The sequence below is a fragment of the Malus sylvestris genome, chromosome 13, assembly GCF_916048215.2.
Source record: "Malus sylvestris chromosome 13, drMalSylv7.2, whole genome shotgun sequence".
Classification (NCBI taxonomy): Eukaryota; Viridiplantae; Streptophyta; class Magnoliopsida; order Rosales; family Rosaceae; genus Malus; species Malus sylvestris.
Window position 1 is genome coordinate 15,596,349 of NC_062272.1, and position 16,496 is coordinate 15,612,844.

The 16,496-nt window shown below is 43.1% G+C and overlaps 3 protein-coding genes across 3 annotated transcripts; 2 read left to right on the forward strand and 1 right to left on the reverse strand.

Moving 5' to 3' along the window:
• The first annotated feature begins 885 nt into the window (after positions 1 to 885).
• Positions 886 to 1,764, forward strand: LOC126596575 (photosystem I reaction center subunit II, chloroplastic-like). The gene has a single exon (XM_050263206.1). The coding sequence runs from the start codon at positions 1,003 to 1,005 to the stop codon at positions 1,639 to 1,641; it is 639 nt and encodes a 212-aa protein (XP_050119163.1). The 5' UTR covers positions 886 to 1,002; the 3' UTR covers positions 1,642 to 1,764.
• A 3,696-nt stretch (positions 1,765 to 5,460) lies between these two features.
• On the forward strand, positions 5,461 to 6,211 carry LOC126595282 (putative lysine-specific demethylase JMJ16). Its single transcript, XM_050261628.1, has 3 exons — positions 5,461 to 5,703; positions 5,801 to 5,904; positions 6,068 to 6,211. The coding sequence occupies exons 1-3, from the start codon at positions 5,487 to 5,489 to the stop codon at positions 6,209 to 6,211; spliced, it is 465 nt and encodes a 154-aa protein (XP_050117585.1). The 5' UTR covers positions 5,461 to 5,486.
• Positions 6,212 to 11,005: 4,794 nt separating this feature from the next.
• Positions 11,006 to 12,812, reverse strand: LOC126595283 (leucine-rich repeat receptor-like serine/threonine-protein kinase RGI4). Its single transcript, XM_050261629.1, has 3 exons — positions 11,888 to 12,812; positions 11,577 to 11,783; positions 11,006 to 11,484 (listed from the first exon to the last, which is right to left on the reverse strand). Exons 1-3 carry the CDS (start codon positions 12,810 to 12,812, stop codon positions 11,006 to 11,008), a joined length of 1,611 nt encoding a protein of 536 aa, XP_050117586.1.
• Between the last annotated feature and the right edge of the window lie 3,684 nt (positions 12,813 to 16,496).

The window sequence follows — 16,496 nt, forward strand, 5'->3', positions numbered from 1 at the left end:
TGGCTTCAGATTGGTGACTTGGATTACATGTAGGATTAATAGGTTTATCAGTTACGACCTACTATTACAAACACTAATAACCTTACACCATCAACGCCGTTACAACCATCATTGTTGCCACCACCACAACCACCACCACCATACCATCATTGTCATCACCATCATTACCGCCACCACTGCCACCACAACCACCACCACCAACGCTCCCACCGCCTTTAACACCATTGATACCTCTACACACCCCAACCACCACATCCCACTACTAGCGCCACCATAACCATAATCGCCACCACTACCACTACAACCACAACTGCCACCACCGGCGCTACCACCGCCTCTAGCACCATTGTTACCTCTGTACCCCAACCACCACATCCCACTATTAACACCATCACCATACCCCCACCATTGCTACTATCACCACCATTACTACCATTGTCCCCGTCACTGTTGTCGTCTTCCCATCTCCTACTACTATGTCCATTTTATTATTTTACACAATTATATTACTTTTACACTAAAATTTACCAAAAGCTTTTACACTACTTTTCTTACCACAACAATTTTAAAATACAGTTAATCAAAATCTACTTTATTTTACAGCTGATTATTCTTAAACACATTAAAAGCAAATTTTTAAAAAGTACCGCAATCCCAAACTGCCCTTAGCTTCTCCATATGGATTTACAAGTTGACCAGAACTCATTTACATATGCAAAGAAGAAACAAAAGCAAAGATGAGCCCTGAGTCACAGGTAGGGCAACGTATCAGAATCATGTTCTTATTGGTCGATCCCATATCACCTTATCCAAACCCAAATCCTCACCACCCACCTCATATCCTTACAAACTCCCAATCAAAATCTCCATAACCCCATAACACCCACCACCCCCCCCCCCCCCCCCCAAAAAAAAAATTATACTACCACACAACACAAACCAACCACAACTCTCTCTCTCTCTCTCTCTCTCTCTCTCTCTCTTTCCTCTCTCTAGTTCCTCATGGCCATGGCAACACAAGCCAGCCTCTTCACCCCAACTCCCTCAGCCCCAAAGACCACTGCTGACCGTACAACCACCCCATGGAAGCAATCAGTCTCCTCCTCCTTCATGGCCCCCAAGCCACTCAAGCTCTCCACCGTAAGAACGATGAGGATCAATGCCTCCGCTGAGGAAAAAACCGTGACCCCCACAAAGGAGGCCCCGGTAGGCTTCACCCCACCCGAGCTGGACCCAACAACACCCTCACCGATCTTCGGTGGCAGCACTGGCGGGCTGTTGAGGAAAGCGCAGGAGGAAGAGTTTTACGTGATCACATGGGAGTCACCAAAGGAGCAGATATTTGAGATGCCGACTGGCGGAGCTGCCATCATGAGGGAGGGTCCTAACTTGCTGAAACTGGCCAGGAAAGAGCAGTGCTTGGCTCTTGGAACTAGGCTTAGGTCCAAGTACAAGATTAAGTACCAGTTTTACAGGGTTTTCCCTAACGGGGAGGTCCAATACTTGCACCCCAAGGATGGTGTGTACCCTGAGAAGGTGAACCCTGGGCGCCAAGGGGTTGGCCAGAACTTCAGGTCGATTGGGAAGAATGTCAGCCCGATTGAGGTCAAGTTCACCGGCAAGCAAGTCTATGACATATGATGATAATATTGATTTGTGTAATTTGCATTGTATTTATAATCATGATGGCAATGTGAGTATAATTTGTGTTTCTTGTAATTTGATTTCATTAAAATGCAACCTCAGAAACATGATTTGGGTTAATATGTTTTTTCGTTTATATGAGATATTTTTACCATAGATTAGTAGGGAGAGTAGTTGAAGTAAAACGTGTTATATTGAAGGGGGTTCTTCTAATTTTGCCATCCATATATGCAGGTAAGAATTTTGTTTGTTTTATATTTGTACAGTCACTTTGCTTAAATAGTTTATTTACTTTATTAGTTGTTTAGGTTCCTCAACTGAAACTTTGAAGCTTTTAATTAGGCTGTATTCGCACATTATGTTTTTTTTTTTTTTTTTTTGACAAACGATAAAATAATTTACACTAAATCCATAATTTCTTAGAGGCAATAAAATCTACGCTAAATTCACCTAAGCTAGCTATAAGGAGAGGAAGCAAATATGGCATGTTGAATTTTAATCAAATATCCTTTGAGAAGCATATAGAATATTCTCTCTCGACGCAAAATATTTCCAAAATGTTCATAATTCTCTTATATGCCATTCCTTTCGATTGTCCTTTAATATTTGTCTTTCCGAATCACCTTTTTATATAGAATTCATCTGAGTAGTCACCCTAAAATAAGTGTGATCTGTAGCCATTTCTGTGTAGCGGCCACTTTAAATTGATCGACTTACCACTAGCCTATCTATCAAACTGGTAAAGGTCGCAATTTAATTCAATTCATTGAAACCCAATTGTTTGATTCTTGGCTATGGTTTGAATTTCATCCTCTTATGAATTGATAAGTGTTCATTTTATAAACCAAGAAGGAAAAAGGATGAACTTAGCAGAAGAAGAAGAGCTTAGCAGTCGAGAGAAGGCAAGGAGGAGATGATCACGGTTCTTTCTGTATTACTTTTCTTGGTTAAATTGGATTAATAGTTCTTGTGGTGATAGCCTGATAGGGTAATCGGAAGATAATCTCCGTGGTTTAAAAATTCAGATTTAAACCCTCATGGTGAAGTTCTGTTAGGATTTAAGTCCAAAATTAACATTTCCGTTAACCCACAACGTCAATTTTCTAGATTTTATCCTATTAACATTTCCGAATAGTTAATTTAGCCTACAAATTAACTAATAATCCAATTCAGTAAATTAATCATTAATTTGTTGGCTGGTTTTGTTGGATTAACATTTCTTGATTGGTTTTGTTGGTGGTAGAAATGATAAAATCTGAACAAGCCAACAAAATCAATCGATGGTTCGGACTAAGTCGTTGAGAATCGCACACCAATCAAGCAAAACAAAACCCAAGAAACATGGAAAGAGGAGCAGCAGGCAGACCTCATCATCATCCACTGAAGAATTATCTTTGTTTAGGGTCTGATTGTTTTATCTCAAAATGAAAACAACGTAGGGAAGCTAAATAGAAAGGAGAGAAAGGAACAGGATTTCTTAGGCATATATGAAGAGAACATAGTGAACGATGTTCTATTAAGCACGACATTTTCAGTCGGCTCCAGAAGAGAGAGAGGCTTTGTACTTCCATGACTTAAGTTGGTAAAACTACAGCTACAATGCGGGCTCGACTCCCTCATAAATCTTTATTTCTCACACTAATTATTTAAATTTGCTATTAATTTCTTTTATTTTGAAGTTGAAAATTATTAGTTAATTAACATGTTTATTTTTTACGGAAAAAAAAACATGTTCCCTAACTATAACTATGACTCTATGATTTGGATGCTGGGATGCAGATAAATATCCATTTGGTTTGCTCCAGGCCGAAAGTCTGGAGGGAATGAGAGAGAGAGATGAGATGCAAAGAAGCAGGCGGGGAGAGGTAGAACCAAAGTGGGAAAAAGACGGGGTGGGGGTGGAAATGTTAACGGAAATCTGATTTTTTTTTTCACCACGGGGGTTATCTTCCAATAACCCTATCATCACGGGAACCATTAATACAATTTAGCCTACTTTTTTTAATGAGAAAGTTATTACAATGAGAGTATTTATACAAGAATCTCAACAATACAACTTGACTAACAAACTCTAACGGAGATGAACATTTCTTTCTATATTACTTTTGTTAATGAGGAAGTTATTACAATGTGAGTATTTATACAAGAATCTCAACAGTACAACTTGACTAACAAACTCTAACTAACTATCTAATCTTTGTACAAGTGGCACAAAATTTATATATCTATCATCTCCCCTCAAACTCATGATTGGATGAACCAAGCATGAGATTGGAGAAATGAGTTCGAAACAAGGGAGCACCAAGTTCCTTAGTCAAAATATCTGCAAATTGTTTTCTGGAAAACACAAACTGCACATTAAGCTTCTTCTTAGCTACCCTTTCTCTAATAAAATCAACATCAAATTCTATATATGTTTGGTATTCTGATGCTGAAATGGATTAAAAGAGAGAGCAATAGCAGACAAATTGTCACATAAAAGGCACTAGGGTAAGAAAAACAGGACCCTATAGAAAAACTAGTAATTGCTTAATCCAATCAAGTTCAACATAAGTAGTATAGTAGACATTACTCTATACTCTGCCTCTGTGGATGACCAAGACAAAGTTCATTGTTTCTTTGAAGACCGGGAAATGAGATTGGAGCCTAATAAAACTACCGAACTAGTTGTTGACCTTCTATCATTAGGGTCTCATGCCCAATCAGCATCACTAAAGGCTTTCAAAGATAAATTCTCTTTTGAATATGTAATGCCAAAGGACAGAGTGCCTTTTTAAGTATCTCATGATCCTTTCTACAAAAGTGAAATGAGAAACCATAAGATTTTGCATAAATTGACAAACTTGATGCACAAAGAAAGCAACGTCAGCCTTTATGAAAGTAAGAGACTGCAAAGCTCCCACTATACTTCTATAAGCAGCAGAATTAGTATAGGGAACATCGTCATCTTTGAGAAGTCTATTATGAGGAAGGCATGGACTATCACAAGACCTGGATTTAAGCATTTTAGTTTTCTGTAACATATCTTGTCACAAAAACAAACCATTTGCTATCCTAGAAATCTGAATGCCCAATAAATAATGCAAAGAGCCCAAATTTTTTATATCAAACTCAATAGTAAGAGAGTTAATAACCTGTTGAATGGCTGCCACAACACTAGCAATGATAATTACATCATTAACATACAAAAGCATTACTACAACATCAATCCCAACTTGCTTAATAAAGCCTAGAGAAGGAAGAAAGGTAGTGAATCTGATACCAACCAAGAAGGAGAAAGGATGAACCCAGAAGTAGAAGAGCTTAGCGGTTGAGAGAAAGCAAGGAGAAGATAAATAGTTCTTCTTTATTACTTTTCTTAATGAGAAAGTTATTACAATGTGAGTATTTATACAAGAATCTCAACAGTACAACTTGACTAATAAAATCTTTGGACAAGTGGCACAATCTAAGCAATACAATATATCTATCACATTTGATTCAACCTTTCTTATGTTTAAATTATTTTATCTTCACTATACTACTAACAATTAGGGTTGTGCAAAAGTGGAGTTGAGGTGGGTTTGAGTAGCTCAACATGTAACGAAGGAATGGGTGTGGTTAGCCCACCAAAATTTTAGTGAAGTTGTATCATGTTGGATGTTGGAACCTAATCATATTAAAGAAACTTTCGTATCAAAGGAAAAAGTATAGTGAAAGCCCAAAGTAGGCCAAAACGCTATAAAAAACATGGCCATATAAAAGGGTTGAACAAAAAATATCAAAGTTTTTTTAAAGTGCTTTTAAAATTGTTGAAAATGTTATTGGTGATACAACTTTAGAATGAGGACAGACATGAAAAGATGGGAAGAATTGCCGATACAACTTTAGCAGACAATGTACGAATGACAACTGGAACTTCGTCGTCCAGCCAAAACAATTTGGACCGATATTACCGCCAAAAGGGTCCCCGAATAGCGAAGGTGGGGCGGAGAATCTCCTGCGTTGTTGAGCCTCTGGAAATTGGAGTTGTGCTATCTGGAAAGTCATGGTGTAACACCCAAGCCATTTTTCCAAAAGGTAAGCTTCATTTGCATTGCGACTAATGCATTTGAGATACTGTCCCAACCAAGAAGATCAACATTCATGTAATTCATGTTTGTTCTGCTCAATGCAGGATTTAGGAGCCGGGTTAGGCACATGAGTGTTCTGGATCCAACTGTTCTGTGTCATTATGTCTCACAAGTACTGGATGCTGGACAGGGTGGACCACTGTTCAAGGTATTGGGGAAAGCACCGTATTTAGCATGAACAGTTTCGATAAACTCCGGGCAAAATAGTATTTAATAGTGATGATCCAAGAAAACCTGTCTATATCTACCTACTGTGATTGAACGCGCTAGTTATTTACTTGATCTATTGTGTTATTTTTCTCTGCCTTTAGGTTTCTTTGGAGCATTGTCCAAGTGAGGTTTTCATACATAATTCAGCTGACAGATGCTGGGAAATGGTGAGAGAGAGAGTCAATCAAGAAATCACGAGGCAACATAAATTGGGAAAAATGAACCTTCCTCCTTTGCAGCTGTGAACACGGAAAATTCCTGAAACGAAAGTGACAAGAACAACGTGCACAAACAAATATTTGTATTTGATGATTTTGGGTTACAATCTCTCTCTATTTTGATCATCTGATTCAATCTCCGTAAGGTGTGTATTTGTGGATGTTTTGTTGATCCAAGGGCCGTTGAGGCTTGATCTTGAATGAACTGTTGGAAGTTTCTTCAAAGGGGCGTGGGCTTGATCTTTGAAGGTGGATTTGAGCGGATCTTCAAAGGGGGCTTTTGGGCTTGATCTTTGAAGAACAGTGATGAACGGATCTCCAATGGCTTTTGGGCTTGATCTTGAAGAACGGTTTGGACGTGTGGATTTGTTGATGTAGTTGATCCAAGGGGCCGTCGGGGCTTGATCTTGAGGATGAGTGTTTCTTCAAGGGCCGTTGAGGCTTGATCTTGAATAACGGTGATTATTAATCCAAGGGCCGTCGGGGCTTGATCTTGGAAGAACGATGAACGAAGAACAAAGAGAGCTTTCTTGATTCTTCGGGAACCTGGATGCTTGAGAGCTTCGGAGTTTCAGAGCTTCAGAGCTTCAAGAATTTTGCCTAATCATTTTTGGTTCTCCCAAATGAATGAAATGGGCTTGTATTTATAGAATTTTCCAAAGCCTAATTTTGAATATAATATCCCAGATGAAATAAGTCGTTTCTGCCAGGTGTTGACACATGTCCTATTTGATGACTTTTCCAACTTATTTTAATTTTCGTTGAGTCACACGCTACGTGTAAAATTTATGTAATACATGAGCGTTGACACTTTGATTTATCGGTCAACATTTATTTACCGAAATTTCGATGTCTACAAATGCCCCCACTTCAAGGCACGTCGTATACATGTGTTTGTCGCGTGTAGGAGATGCGTTTTGAAGTCCCTTACTGTAGACGTCGATCCAAGGGCTGTCGAGGCTTGATCTTGAATTGGGCTGGAGATTTCTTCAAGGGCCATTGAGGCTTGATCTTGAATTGGGCTTGAGATTTCTCCAAGAGCCGTTGAGGATTGTTCTTGAACTTTTGTTTGAAATTTCTTCAAGGGCCGTCGAGGCTTGATCTTGAATTGGGCTGGAGATTTCTTCAAGGGCCGTTGAGGCTTGATCTTGAATTGGGCTTGAGATTTCTCCAAGAGCCGTTGAGGCTTGTTCTTGAACTTTTGTTTGAAATTTCTTCAAGGGCCGTCGAGGCTTGATCTTGAAGGTTGAAATTGGACCACAAGAAGCTTCATGTGGTAGATGATTTTTGACTTTGGTAGTGGGTGAATCGGCACATATTTTGTTGCGCTTGTTGACTTTCCACAGTTTTGATCTTGAACTGGGTTGGAGGTTTTTCTAGATTCCTCCAATTGTTGATTTTCCACAGCTTATTCTTGAACTAGGTTTTGATTCAAGGGTGGTAGACACTTAATCTTGAATCGGACTCGTGATTTCCTCAAGTGTCGTCGAGGCTTGATCTTGAATTTGGCTGGAAATTTCTTCAAGGGCCGTTGAGGCTTGATTCTTGAAGGTTGAGTCGAACATATGACAAGCAGGCACGAGGTGAAGGTGACGACTTGTTGCTCTGTTCAATCTTTCTAATTCACACCTGAGCAGTTTGGTCAACGGTATGATCTTCAAGATTGACGAGCTCCTCTTCCAGTTGGTGACTTGATCTTTAAGGATTTGATTCAAGGGTGGTGAATCGACACGTGCAGCTCACAATGCCTAGTAAGCCGACCCAAGAATTTGAGGGTCAAAAACGAGTTCACCGTCCTCAGGCAGATGCGGCATCTTCTCGAGTTCTTCATCTCAGACTCTTTCTACTGAGCTGACTGTGCATGCTGCATTCTTCTCTGCTTGTTTTTCAGGCAGATGTGGCAGCTTCTCGAGTTCTTCAGCTCGGACTCCTTCTGCTGAGTTGACTGTGCAGACCGCATTCTTTTCTGCTTGTTTCTTCAGCACGTTGTCTCCACATGCTGCAAGGTATCATTTTCACTTGCCTTATCTGTTCTCCAGGCAGATGTGACAGCTTCTATGGAAGTACAGCAGCAGTGGGAGACGAGTACTCGAGAGCAGTGCTAGGCAGGCAATCAGGGAAGGGTTCCAAACAGTCGGTTCCTTACCCGAGTTTTAGTGGAAGTTCCGGCATATTGTTTTCTTTATCCTTGTCTTTGTAGATAGGAGCAAGGACAAAGGAAACAACAGGGAGAACGCATGATATGAGATACTCTTGCTTTCTACCCTGGTGATATGAGATACTTTTGCTTTGAAGTTATTGGCTTACAGAGGTACCCCAAGGAATAAGGAACACTAAGTGACTCGAGAGGCTTCGTTGGGAAGGCATTCTCGGAGATGAAGAAAGGTTCTGTATGTCTGCCTTGCTATGGAAGGTAAAAGTGGACAGTTATAGGAGGTCCCTTAATACCTGTAGAGGTACTATTCTTTCACTTGTGTTGGCAACTAACGCGTGATTGAACAGTAAACTTTCACGTGCTTTCTCCTTCACCAAAAATCTTCGACAAATTGCCCGTGATTTGCGCAAAGTTGAGTGTGCATATGACAGGTGATGACGCGGCTGAAAAAGACTGGCGCCTCTTCGATATCTGGGATCGGCGCTTCGACAAATTACCCGTGATTTCCGCAAAGCTGAGTTTGCTTGTGACGGGTGCCGACGCGTCTGGAAAAGCAAGATGCTTCTCCGATTTCTGAGCTTGCCTCTTCGATTTTTGAATGGCCTCTTCGAATTCTAAGCTCGCCTCTTCGATCTCTGAAATCCTGTCGAGTGCGGATTTTTTATAGAGGCAGGCAGTTCATTTCAAAGCACACTTGAATTTTTGCTTGTACCTTTTTGCACTTCTAAGATCTCGATTTGCCCGACCTCTTCTTTCTTTAACACCTTTGAAAATGTCTGGCCCCTCCGATCGTCGTTTTGACTTGAATCTTGGTGAAGAGGCAGTCCCTTCTTCTCCAGACAACATATGGCGCCCATCCTTCATATCCCCCACTGGTCCTCTTACCGTTGGGGATTCAGTGGTGAAGAATGATATGACCGCTGCGGTGGTGGCCCGGAACCTTGTCACTCCCAGAGATAACAGACTACTTTCCAAACGGTCTGATGAGTTGGCTGTTAAAGATTCTCTGGCTCTCAGTGTGCAGTGTGCAGGTTCTGTGTCTAATATGGCCCAACGCCTATTTGCTCGAACCCGTCAAGTTGAATCATTGGCGGCTGAAGTGATGAGTCTCAAATAGGAGATTAGAGGGCTCAAGCAGGAGAACAAACAGTTGCATAAGCTCACACATAGCTATGCGACAAACATGAAGAGGAAGATTGACCAGATGCAGGAATCTGATGGTCAGATTTTACTTGATCATCAGAGGTTTGTGGGTTTGTTCCAGCAGCATTTGCCTTCGTCTTCTGAGGCTCTGCCGACTGCTGAGGCTTCAAACAGTCAACCTCTGGCACCTACTCTTCCTGGAGCTCCGCCGAGTTGTGAGGCGACACTTGATCGTCCTTGAAGATCCCCTCTTGTAAATTTGATTTGGTTTGATTTTTTTTTTTTTTTTTAAGGTATGTATAATGCAAATTTATGTAAAATTTCCAGAAAAAATAAATAAAAATGGACTTTATTTCTCTCAATGCAATTTTTTTTTTTGCTATATATATATTATGTACACACACATGCCCCATCATGATTCTTTTATATGTATTTTTTTTTTCTATTCCTTGCTTTTGGTGGTGCTGGCACCCATCATTACTTCCCCTTTTTTTTTTTATCACATTTTTTTCTTCTTTTCAGAAGGGTGCCCATGCAAAACCCATGCTGCACCATTCCAATTGCCCTTTTATAATATATATATATATATATATATATATATATTTCTTTTTTTTTTTTTTTTTTTTTTTTGCTTTCACATGGTGCTGATCCACCATTCCCCTTTTCTTTTCTTTTTTTTCACGTGGTGCCAGATGCACCATCACCTCCCTTTTTTTTTTTTTAATTTTTTTTTTTTCTGTATAAATTTGGGTGATGGGTAGACGAATTTGCAGGGAGCGGAGCAAGGAGGACGGAGAAGATGGTGCTTCGAGCTTCACGACCGGCTAGTCGTTTGACGGCGGTCGTTGAAGTCGTTGGCAGCTGCGAGGCAAGAGACGAATGAGGTCTTTGGGTGTGTATTGATAAACTTTGGTTTTGTCAATCTCATTCAAAGGCGGCGGCCATGGCGGAGGTGCAGAGGAAGACGCTCCACCACTACCGTCACTGCACAACCCCTGAGCACAACCATTGCACTGACTGTTGCACTGCCGTTGCTGCGCTGCCGTTGTGACAACCACTGCCCACTGCTTGCTACCGCGACGTTTACCCATAGTGCCAGCCTTTTAAGTACGCTGCGACATCAAATCCTAGAAGGAGCTCTTTGATAGGCACAGGAACATCTTGATGCAGAAATGGAACTGGCTCCAGACGGCCGTGCTCTCAACTTCCCTCTCCACAAACATTTGCTTTCTGTAACAACTAACCATCCTATTGTTATCGCCACCCGTCCCGTCTTCGCCGGCGTTCCTCAAGCTTGGGTTTTTGTCTTGCAAATATACCCACGGATCATCTCCTAGTTTGTGCAAGTCTGTCACTGCCAAATCGCCAGATTTTGAACACAAATTGAACAGAGTCGACTCCTCAGCGTCGGCGTCCACGTAGGCGAATGAGTCCCCGAAGCGACTGCTCTGGCCTCCAACTTCTTCCAGTTGATTGATCGAAACCATTTATGGCTTTTGACGTTATCCCCTCCATTCGGCCCGTTACCTAACCTCTGTGACGGATCCTTTTTGTACCAATCCTTTCAGCAGAGAGTGAGCTTCGCTGGTTAGATACGACGTGAGTTTAACTTTCTCCTTGATGATTCTCTCCTTAAGTTTCTTTCTGTTTGCGTGTGTAAATGGTGGCTGCCCTTTTAGCATCTCATACAAAAGTATACCGATGCTCCACCAATCCGCATCTTTGTTATGGCCCTTCGACAGCAAAATTTCTGGAGCCATGTACTCTGTGGTGCCACACATTGAATTCGATCTGCTGGCTTCGTCAATTTCCTTTGCTAGCCCAAAATCAGTTAGCATGACATGCCCATCAGAATCCACAAGAACATTTTCAGGTTTAAGGTCCCGATAGACAATCCCGCACTTGTGAAGATGTGCCACAGCAGACACTATCTCAGCAGTATAAAACCTCGCCTGATCCTCGCTGAAGATTCCCTGCCGGTATAGATGAAAGAAGAGATGCCCTCCGTTTATAAAATCCATGATCAAGTAAAGCTTAGAGTTGGTCTGGAAAGATGGTGCGAATTGCTGGGCTTGAAGTCCTTCCTGAACATACCGGTAACGCCGCCGCCGAACTTGCTTGTTCCAACGACGTCATTGAGTAATTGCAGTAGCTCCGATGTACGGTCGATGTGGAAATCCCAGGAATAAGAGAGGAGGTTGAGGGATCCGATAGACGAAGGGAGACGGACCGGGGCGAGCTCATCGGACTGCAGGAGCCCTCCACTTTTCACTTTCTCTCTTTCTCTGTACAGGCTCGGAACTTGGAAACAATTTCCCGATGTAAGCTTCTACAGTTCAACAATTTCAAGTTCAATTTTTGCAAACCATTTGACCATTTATTTGTGGGTTTTTACTTGCATTTACTGTTCTTCCTCGGCGGAGTGACGAAAGCGGAGATTTCCCATGGGATAATGCCGGTGAGAGAATTGCGACTTAGATTCAAGCTGAGAAGCTTCTCGCAGTGCCCGATGTCCCATGGGATCGAGCCGTTAAAGTCGTTACGTTGAAGTTCGATCCTGTACAAGCTTTGGCAGCCGATGAAGTCGGGGATTTTTCCTGTGAGGTGGCTGGAGCTAGCAGAGAAAATCTGCAGATTTGGTGCGCGCCAAATGTTTGACGGAAGGACTGAGTGCAATGGGTTCAGCAAAATGTTCAAGTAACTGAGAGCTTCGGCATTGCCGAGATCTTCCGGGATCATGCCTGTGAAATTGTTGCCGCTCAAATCGACGAAGGTTAGATTGGGTAATGACCCGAAACCAGTCGGAACCGACCCGTTGATTTGGTTGTTCTGGATTCGGAGTATGAACAGAGAAGTGCAGTTTGCTAAGGTTTTGGGAAGAGGGTCGGTGAACCGGTTGGAGAAAAGTATGAGCTTTTGGAGCTTGTTGCCGTCGTAGATTTGGTGGGATCGGGCCGGAGAGAAAGTTCCGGGAGAGGTCGAGGTCGGTGGCTGTATCATGCCCGCCGGGACGGTGCCAATAGGCCATTTTCTCGAGAAGTCGGCGATTCTGAGGGCGGTGGGTCGAGAACGGTCTTGAACTAAGGGAAGGTGGTTCCAGGCGAACTGAGCGGCAAGGAGATTGCCGGACCAGCTATGGCTGGGATGGGTGGAAAAGGAGGTGGTACATAGAGAGGTGGTGGTTGCGGTTTCCATAAAGCTTTTGAAGCTGCTATTCCTGCTTGGAGCAGGGCCGTGACTACCAGGCACATTGGAGGTGGATGGTGCTGCTTCCATGCTGCAAGAAATGGGAGATGGGCCTTGATTTGTAACTGAAGTCTGAGCAGGCATTGGACTTGATCGCGGATTGGGCTTGGGGGCTGCCACTTGGGCCTGGATGGCCTCCTTCTGAGAAGGCTTGCTGCTGATGGATATATATACATACATATATATATATATATATATGTATACGTATGTAAAAGAACTCTATTTTTTTTTGTTTTTTTTTTAATACATAAAACATATGTATATTTTTTTTAAACAAGTAATAACATATGTATTCCTTTTTTTTTTCTTTTTTTTTTCTTTTTGGATACATAAAACATATGTATTTTTTTTTTAAACACATATTCTTTTTATTTTGATGTGACTGAACTCGAAATTTTGGAATATTCAAGCTGCCTACGTACCCCTCCAAAGAAGAGATCAAGTCGTAACGTAGTTCAAATACATACATATTTTTGGTATTTTCTTTTTGTGCCGTTTGCAGTTTTAACTCATGCAGGCAAGGAGCATTTGGTGCCGTGTTGCAGTTTCAGCTCGTGCAGGCAAGGAGCGTTGGTTCGTGCAGTTTAGGCTCGTGCGAACAAGGAGCTTAGTGCCATGCAGTTTAGGCTCGTGCAGGCGAGGAGCCTCGTGTCCTACAGTTTAGGCTCGTGCGGACAAGGAGCTTTTGTGTTGCCTTTTATGCTCGTGCAGACCAGGAGCGTTGTGCCATGCAGTTTAGGCTCGTGCAGGCGAGGAGCTTTGGTGTCGCCTTTTATGCTCGTGCAGACGAGGAGCTTTGGTTCGTGCAGTTTAGGCTCGTGCGAACAAGGAGCATTTGTTCGTCAAGCGATCTGAGAGAGTCGTTCCTCGCAATCTTCGTAGCAAAGAGCCTTGACTGAGTAGTTGAAGAAGTCTTCTGGGAAGATGTCACGCATCGTGATGGGGATGGATGATCTTCGTGTCAAAGTTTCATTATCTCCAACACTTTCACATTGTTCTAGAGGTGAACAGGAGCTGTTTTGCCCCCTTTCCCATTGGTGAGCTTGTGGAGAAGACATATGCTTCTTGTGCAATTTCTTCGGAGTGACATAAGTCCATCCTTCAACTTCACTCGGCTTGACTGGCATGTTTTTGGAGCATGCCCCTAGCGATTGAGGTGAAAATTTTGAGTTGACAGAGCCGGAAGTGACGTCTTTTTCCAGGGTTTCGTCTTCTTTGTCTTCTTGGGCCTTCTCTTCAGTGCGATCCTCTTGGGTTTGTTGCCGTGAAGATTGGCCAGTGTAGATGATGGTGCGCATCCTTACCTTTAGTGGTCCTTTTGTGTCGACTTCCAAAGTTGCTTGGCGCTTCATCCTTGAAGGAATCAGGCTTTGAACATCGTCTTTTCCTGCTAGACTGTCGAGCTTCTCTCCCTTTGGCGTTGTCTTCCTGTTTCTAGAAGGCTTCTTAGTTTCTTCACGTCTGTCCAAAGCCGACCGTTGCGGAGGAGATCTAGCTGTGCCGCTTTGTTTCTTGGGTTTTGATAACCTTTCAAAGACTGATCTTTGCGGTGTTGGCGTCTCAAGCCTTTTAAAGACGGAATTTTGGTCTCGACCACTGATGCGATCAAGTGCTGCAATTCTAGGTTTTGAATAATTCAGCCTTTTGAAGACTGAAGTTCGAGGGGCGGGTTTAGGCTCATCTTTTGGCCTTGTGGCTTGTGGTATTGGCTTCCTCGTTTTTTTGTAGGTCACCGATGTCCACCCTTTCTTATCACCAGTAGATGCATCTTGGTTGCTTGCCCCCGGTGATGGTTGTGTAGGAGGTGCCATGTGACTTGAACATTGACGGGAATGGTCATGCATGCTTCGGAGATGCACAGGATCGAGTGATTCAAACACGATAGTAGTAGTGTGTGCCGCAACCGTGTCTTCGAGGTCAAGCTCGATTTCCCCTTGCTGTGCTAGCTTCAGGATGAGATCTTTCAATACGAAGCACTTTTCCGTTGGATGATTGATGAAGCGGTGGAATTTACAGTATCTTGGGTTGTCGGTACGATTCATCTCTTCCGGCCGTCTGCACTCAGGCAAACTGATCACCTTCTTGTCCAACAGGTCATCCAGCATGGCAACCACATCAGAGTCGGGGAATGGATAAATCTTCTCCTCAAGCTCCTTCAAAGTGTGTCTACGCATCTCTTGATCACGAAAAGCTTCGGTTTGAATCGCCTTGTCTCGTGTGGAGATTTTGACGGGAGCTGTGTTGACCGTCATCGCTTCCTTGGTGGGTTTCCATGTAGCATTTTTCACCTTTGTCCCAAGAACTTTGTCGTTCTTGTAGTCGGCGATTGGTTCTTTCTTCCCATGATGGGCGATGCTCAACTCCATGTCATGGGCGCGAGTGGCCAATTCCTCGAAGGTCCGTGGTTTGATGCCTTGAAGGATGTATTGCAAACCCCATTGCATGCCTTGGATGCACATCTCGATTGAAGAGGTTTCCGAGAGCCTGTCTTTACAGTCGAGGCTTAGGGTGCGCCATTTGTTGATGTAGTCAATGACTGGCTCGTCCTTCCACTGCTTTGTTCTCGTTAGCTCTAGCATGCTCATAGTACGGCGGGTACTATAGAAGCGGTTGAGGAATTCCCGCTCTAATTGCTCCCAACTGTTGATGGACTCAGGCTCTAGATCCGTGTACCACTCAAAGGCGTTTCCTTTCAGCGAGCGCACAAACTGCTTGGCGAGGTAATCCCCTTCGGTTCCTGCGTTGTTGCAAGTTTCAACGAAGTGGGCAACGTGCTGTTTTGGGTTTCCCTTTCCATCAAATTGCATGAACTTTGGTGGTTGATAACCCCTCGGCATCCTTAAGGCGTCGATCTTCTTTGAATACGGCTTTGAGTACAACCCGGAGGTATTTGAGCTCCCTTCGTACTGTGCCTTGATGGTGTTGGTGATCATCTCTTGCAGCTGTTGGATAGAAAGAGATCCCATGAGTGCCGCTGCTTGATCTGGCTCCGGCTTCCCATCGATTTTCTTCACCGGGGGTTCTTCGTCTCCGCCAGCTCCTCCCTTTAGTGGATCATCCTCTGGGTCGGGTTTATCGCCGTCCTGCGCCTCCAGTCGGTTGACTAGTGCTGCAATTTGCAAGTCTTTTTCTTCCACAGTTCGGGTTAGCCTTGCGATTGCTTCATTCATTTGAGCCAGCTGCTCATTGATTGAAGTTGCTCCAATGGTCATGACTTGCATGGCTGAACTGTCGCTTGAATCGGCATCAGAGAGCATGGATTCGGAGTATTTCCTTGGGCTTTCCCCCTTGGTGCCCTTAGTGAGGCTAAGGTGATCAAAGGCTCGTGCCTTGGGTGCTTTTGTTCCCTTGGTAGAGTTGATGCAGAGGTGAAAGAGGCGGCAGAAGTAGCTCTTGCCATGCTTCGAGTCGTGATGCCTAAAGTGACACCAGTTGCGACGAGGACGCTTTTGTTCTTTGCGCCGGTTGCGGGAACAGTTTGAGCCTTCCTTGATGCCATTAATTTTGAAAGTGCGCTTGAATTTCTTGAACGGAGAAAGAGATGAGAGGCAGAGATTGTCCCACTGGGCGTGCCAATTTGTGAACACGGAAAATTCCTGAAACGAAAGAGACAAGAACAAAGTGCACAAACAAAATATTTGTATTTGATGATTTTGGGTTACAATCTCTCTCTATTTTGATCCTCTGATTCAATCTCCGTAAGGTGTGTATTTGTGGATGTTTTGTTGATCCAAGGGCCGTTGAGGCTTGATCTTGGATGAACTGTTG

Coding starts and splice junctions, on each gene's coding strand:
- LOC126596575 (XM_050263206.1), top strand. CDS start 1,003: ATGGCCATGGCAACACAAGCCAGCCTCTTCACCCCAACTCCCTCAGCC.
- LOC126595282 (XM_050261628.1), top strand. CDS start 5,487: ATGGGAAGAATTGCCGATACAACTTTAGCAGACAATGTACGAATGACA. Junction 5,704..5,800: donor CCAAGCCATTTTTCCAAAAG/GTAAGCTTCATT, acceptor TGCTCAATGCAG/GATTTAGGAGCCGGGTTAGG. Junction 5,905..6,067: donor AGGGTGGACCACTGTTCAAG/GTATTGGGGAAA, acceptor CTCTGCCTTTAG/GTTTCTTTGGAGCATTGTCC.
- LOC126595283 (XM_050261629.1), bottom strand. CDS start 12,812: ATGCCTGCTCAGACTTCAGTTACAAATCAAGGCCCATCTCCCATTTCT. Junction 11,784..11,887: donor CACTCCGCCGAGGAAGAACA/GTAAATGCAAGT, acceptor ATTGTTTCCAAG/TTCCGAGCCTGTACAGAGAA. Junction 11,485..11,576: donor GTTCGGCGGCGGCGTTACCG/GTATGTTCAGGA, acceptor TTATAAACGGAG/GGCATCTCTTCTTTCATCTA.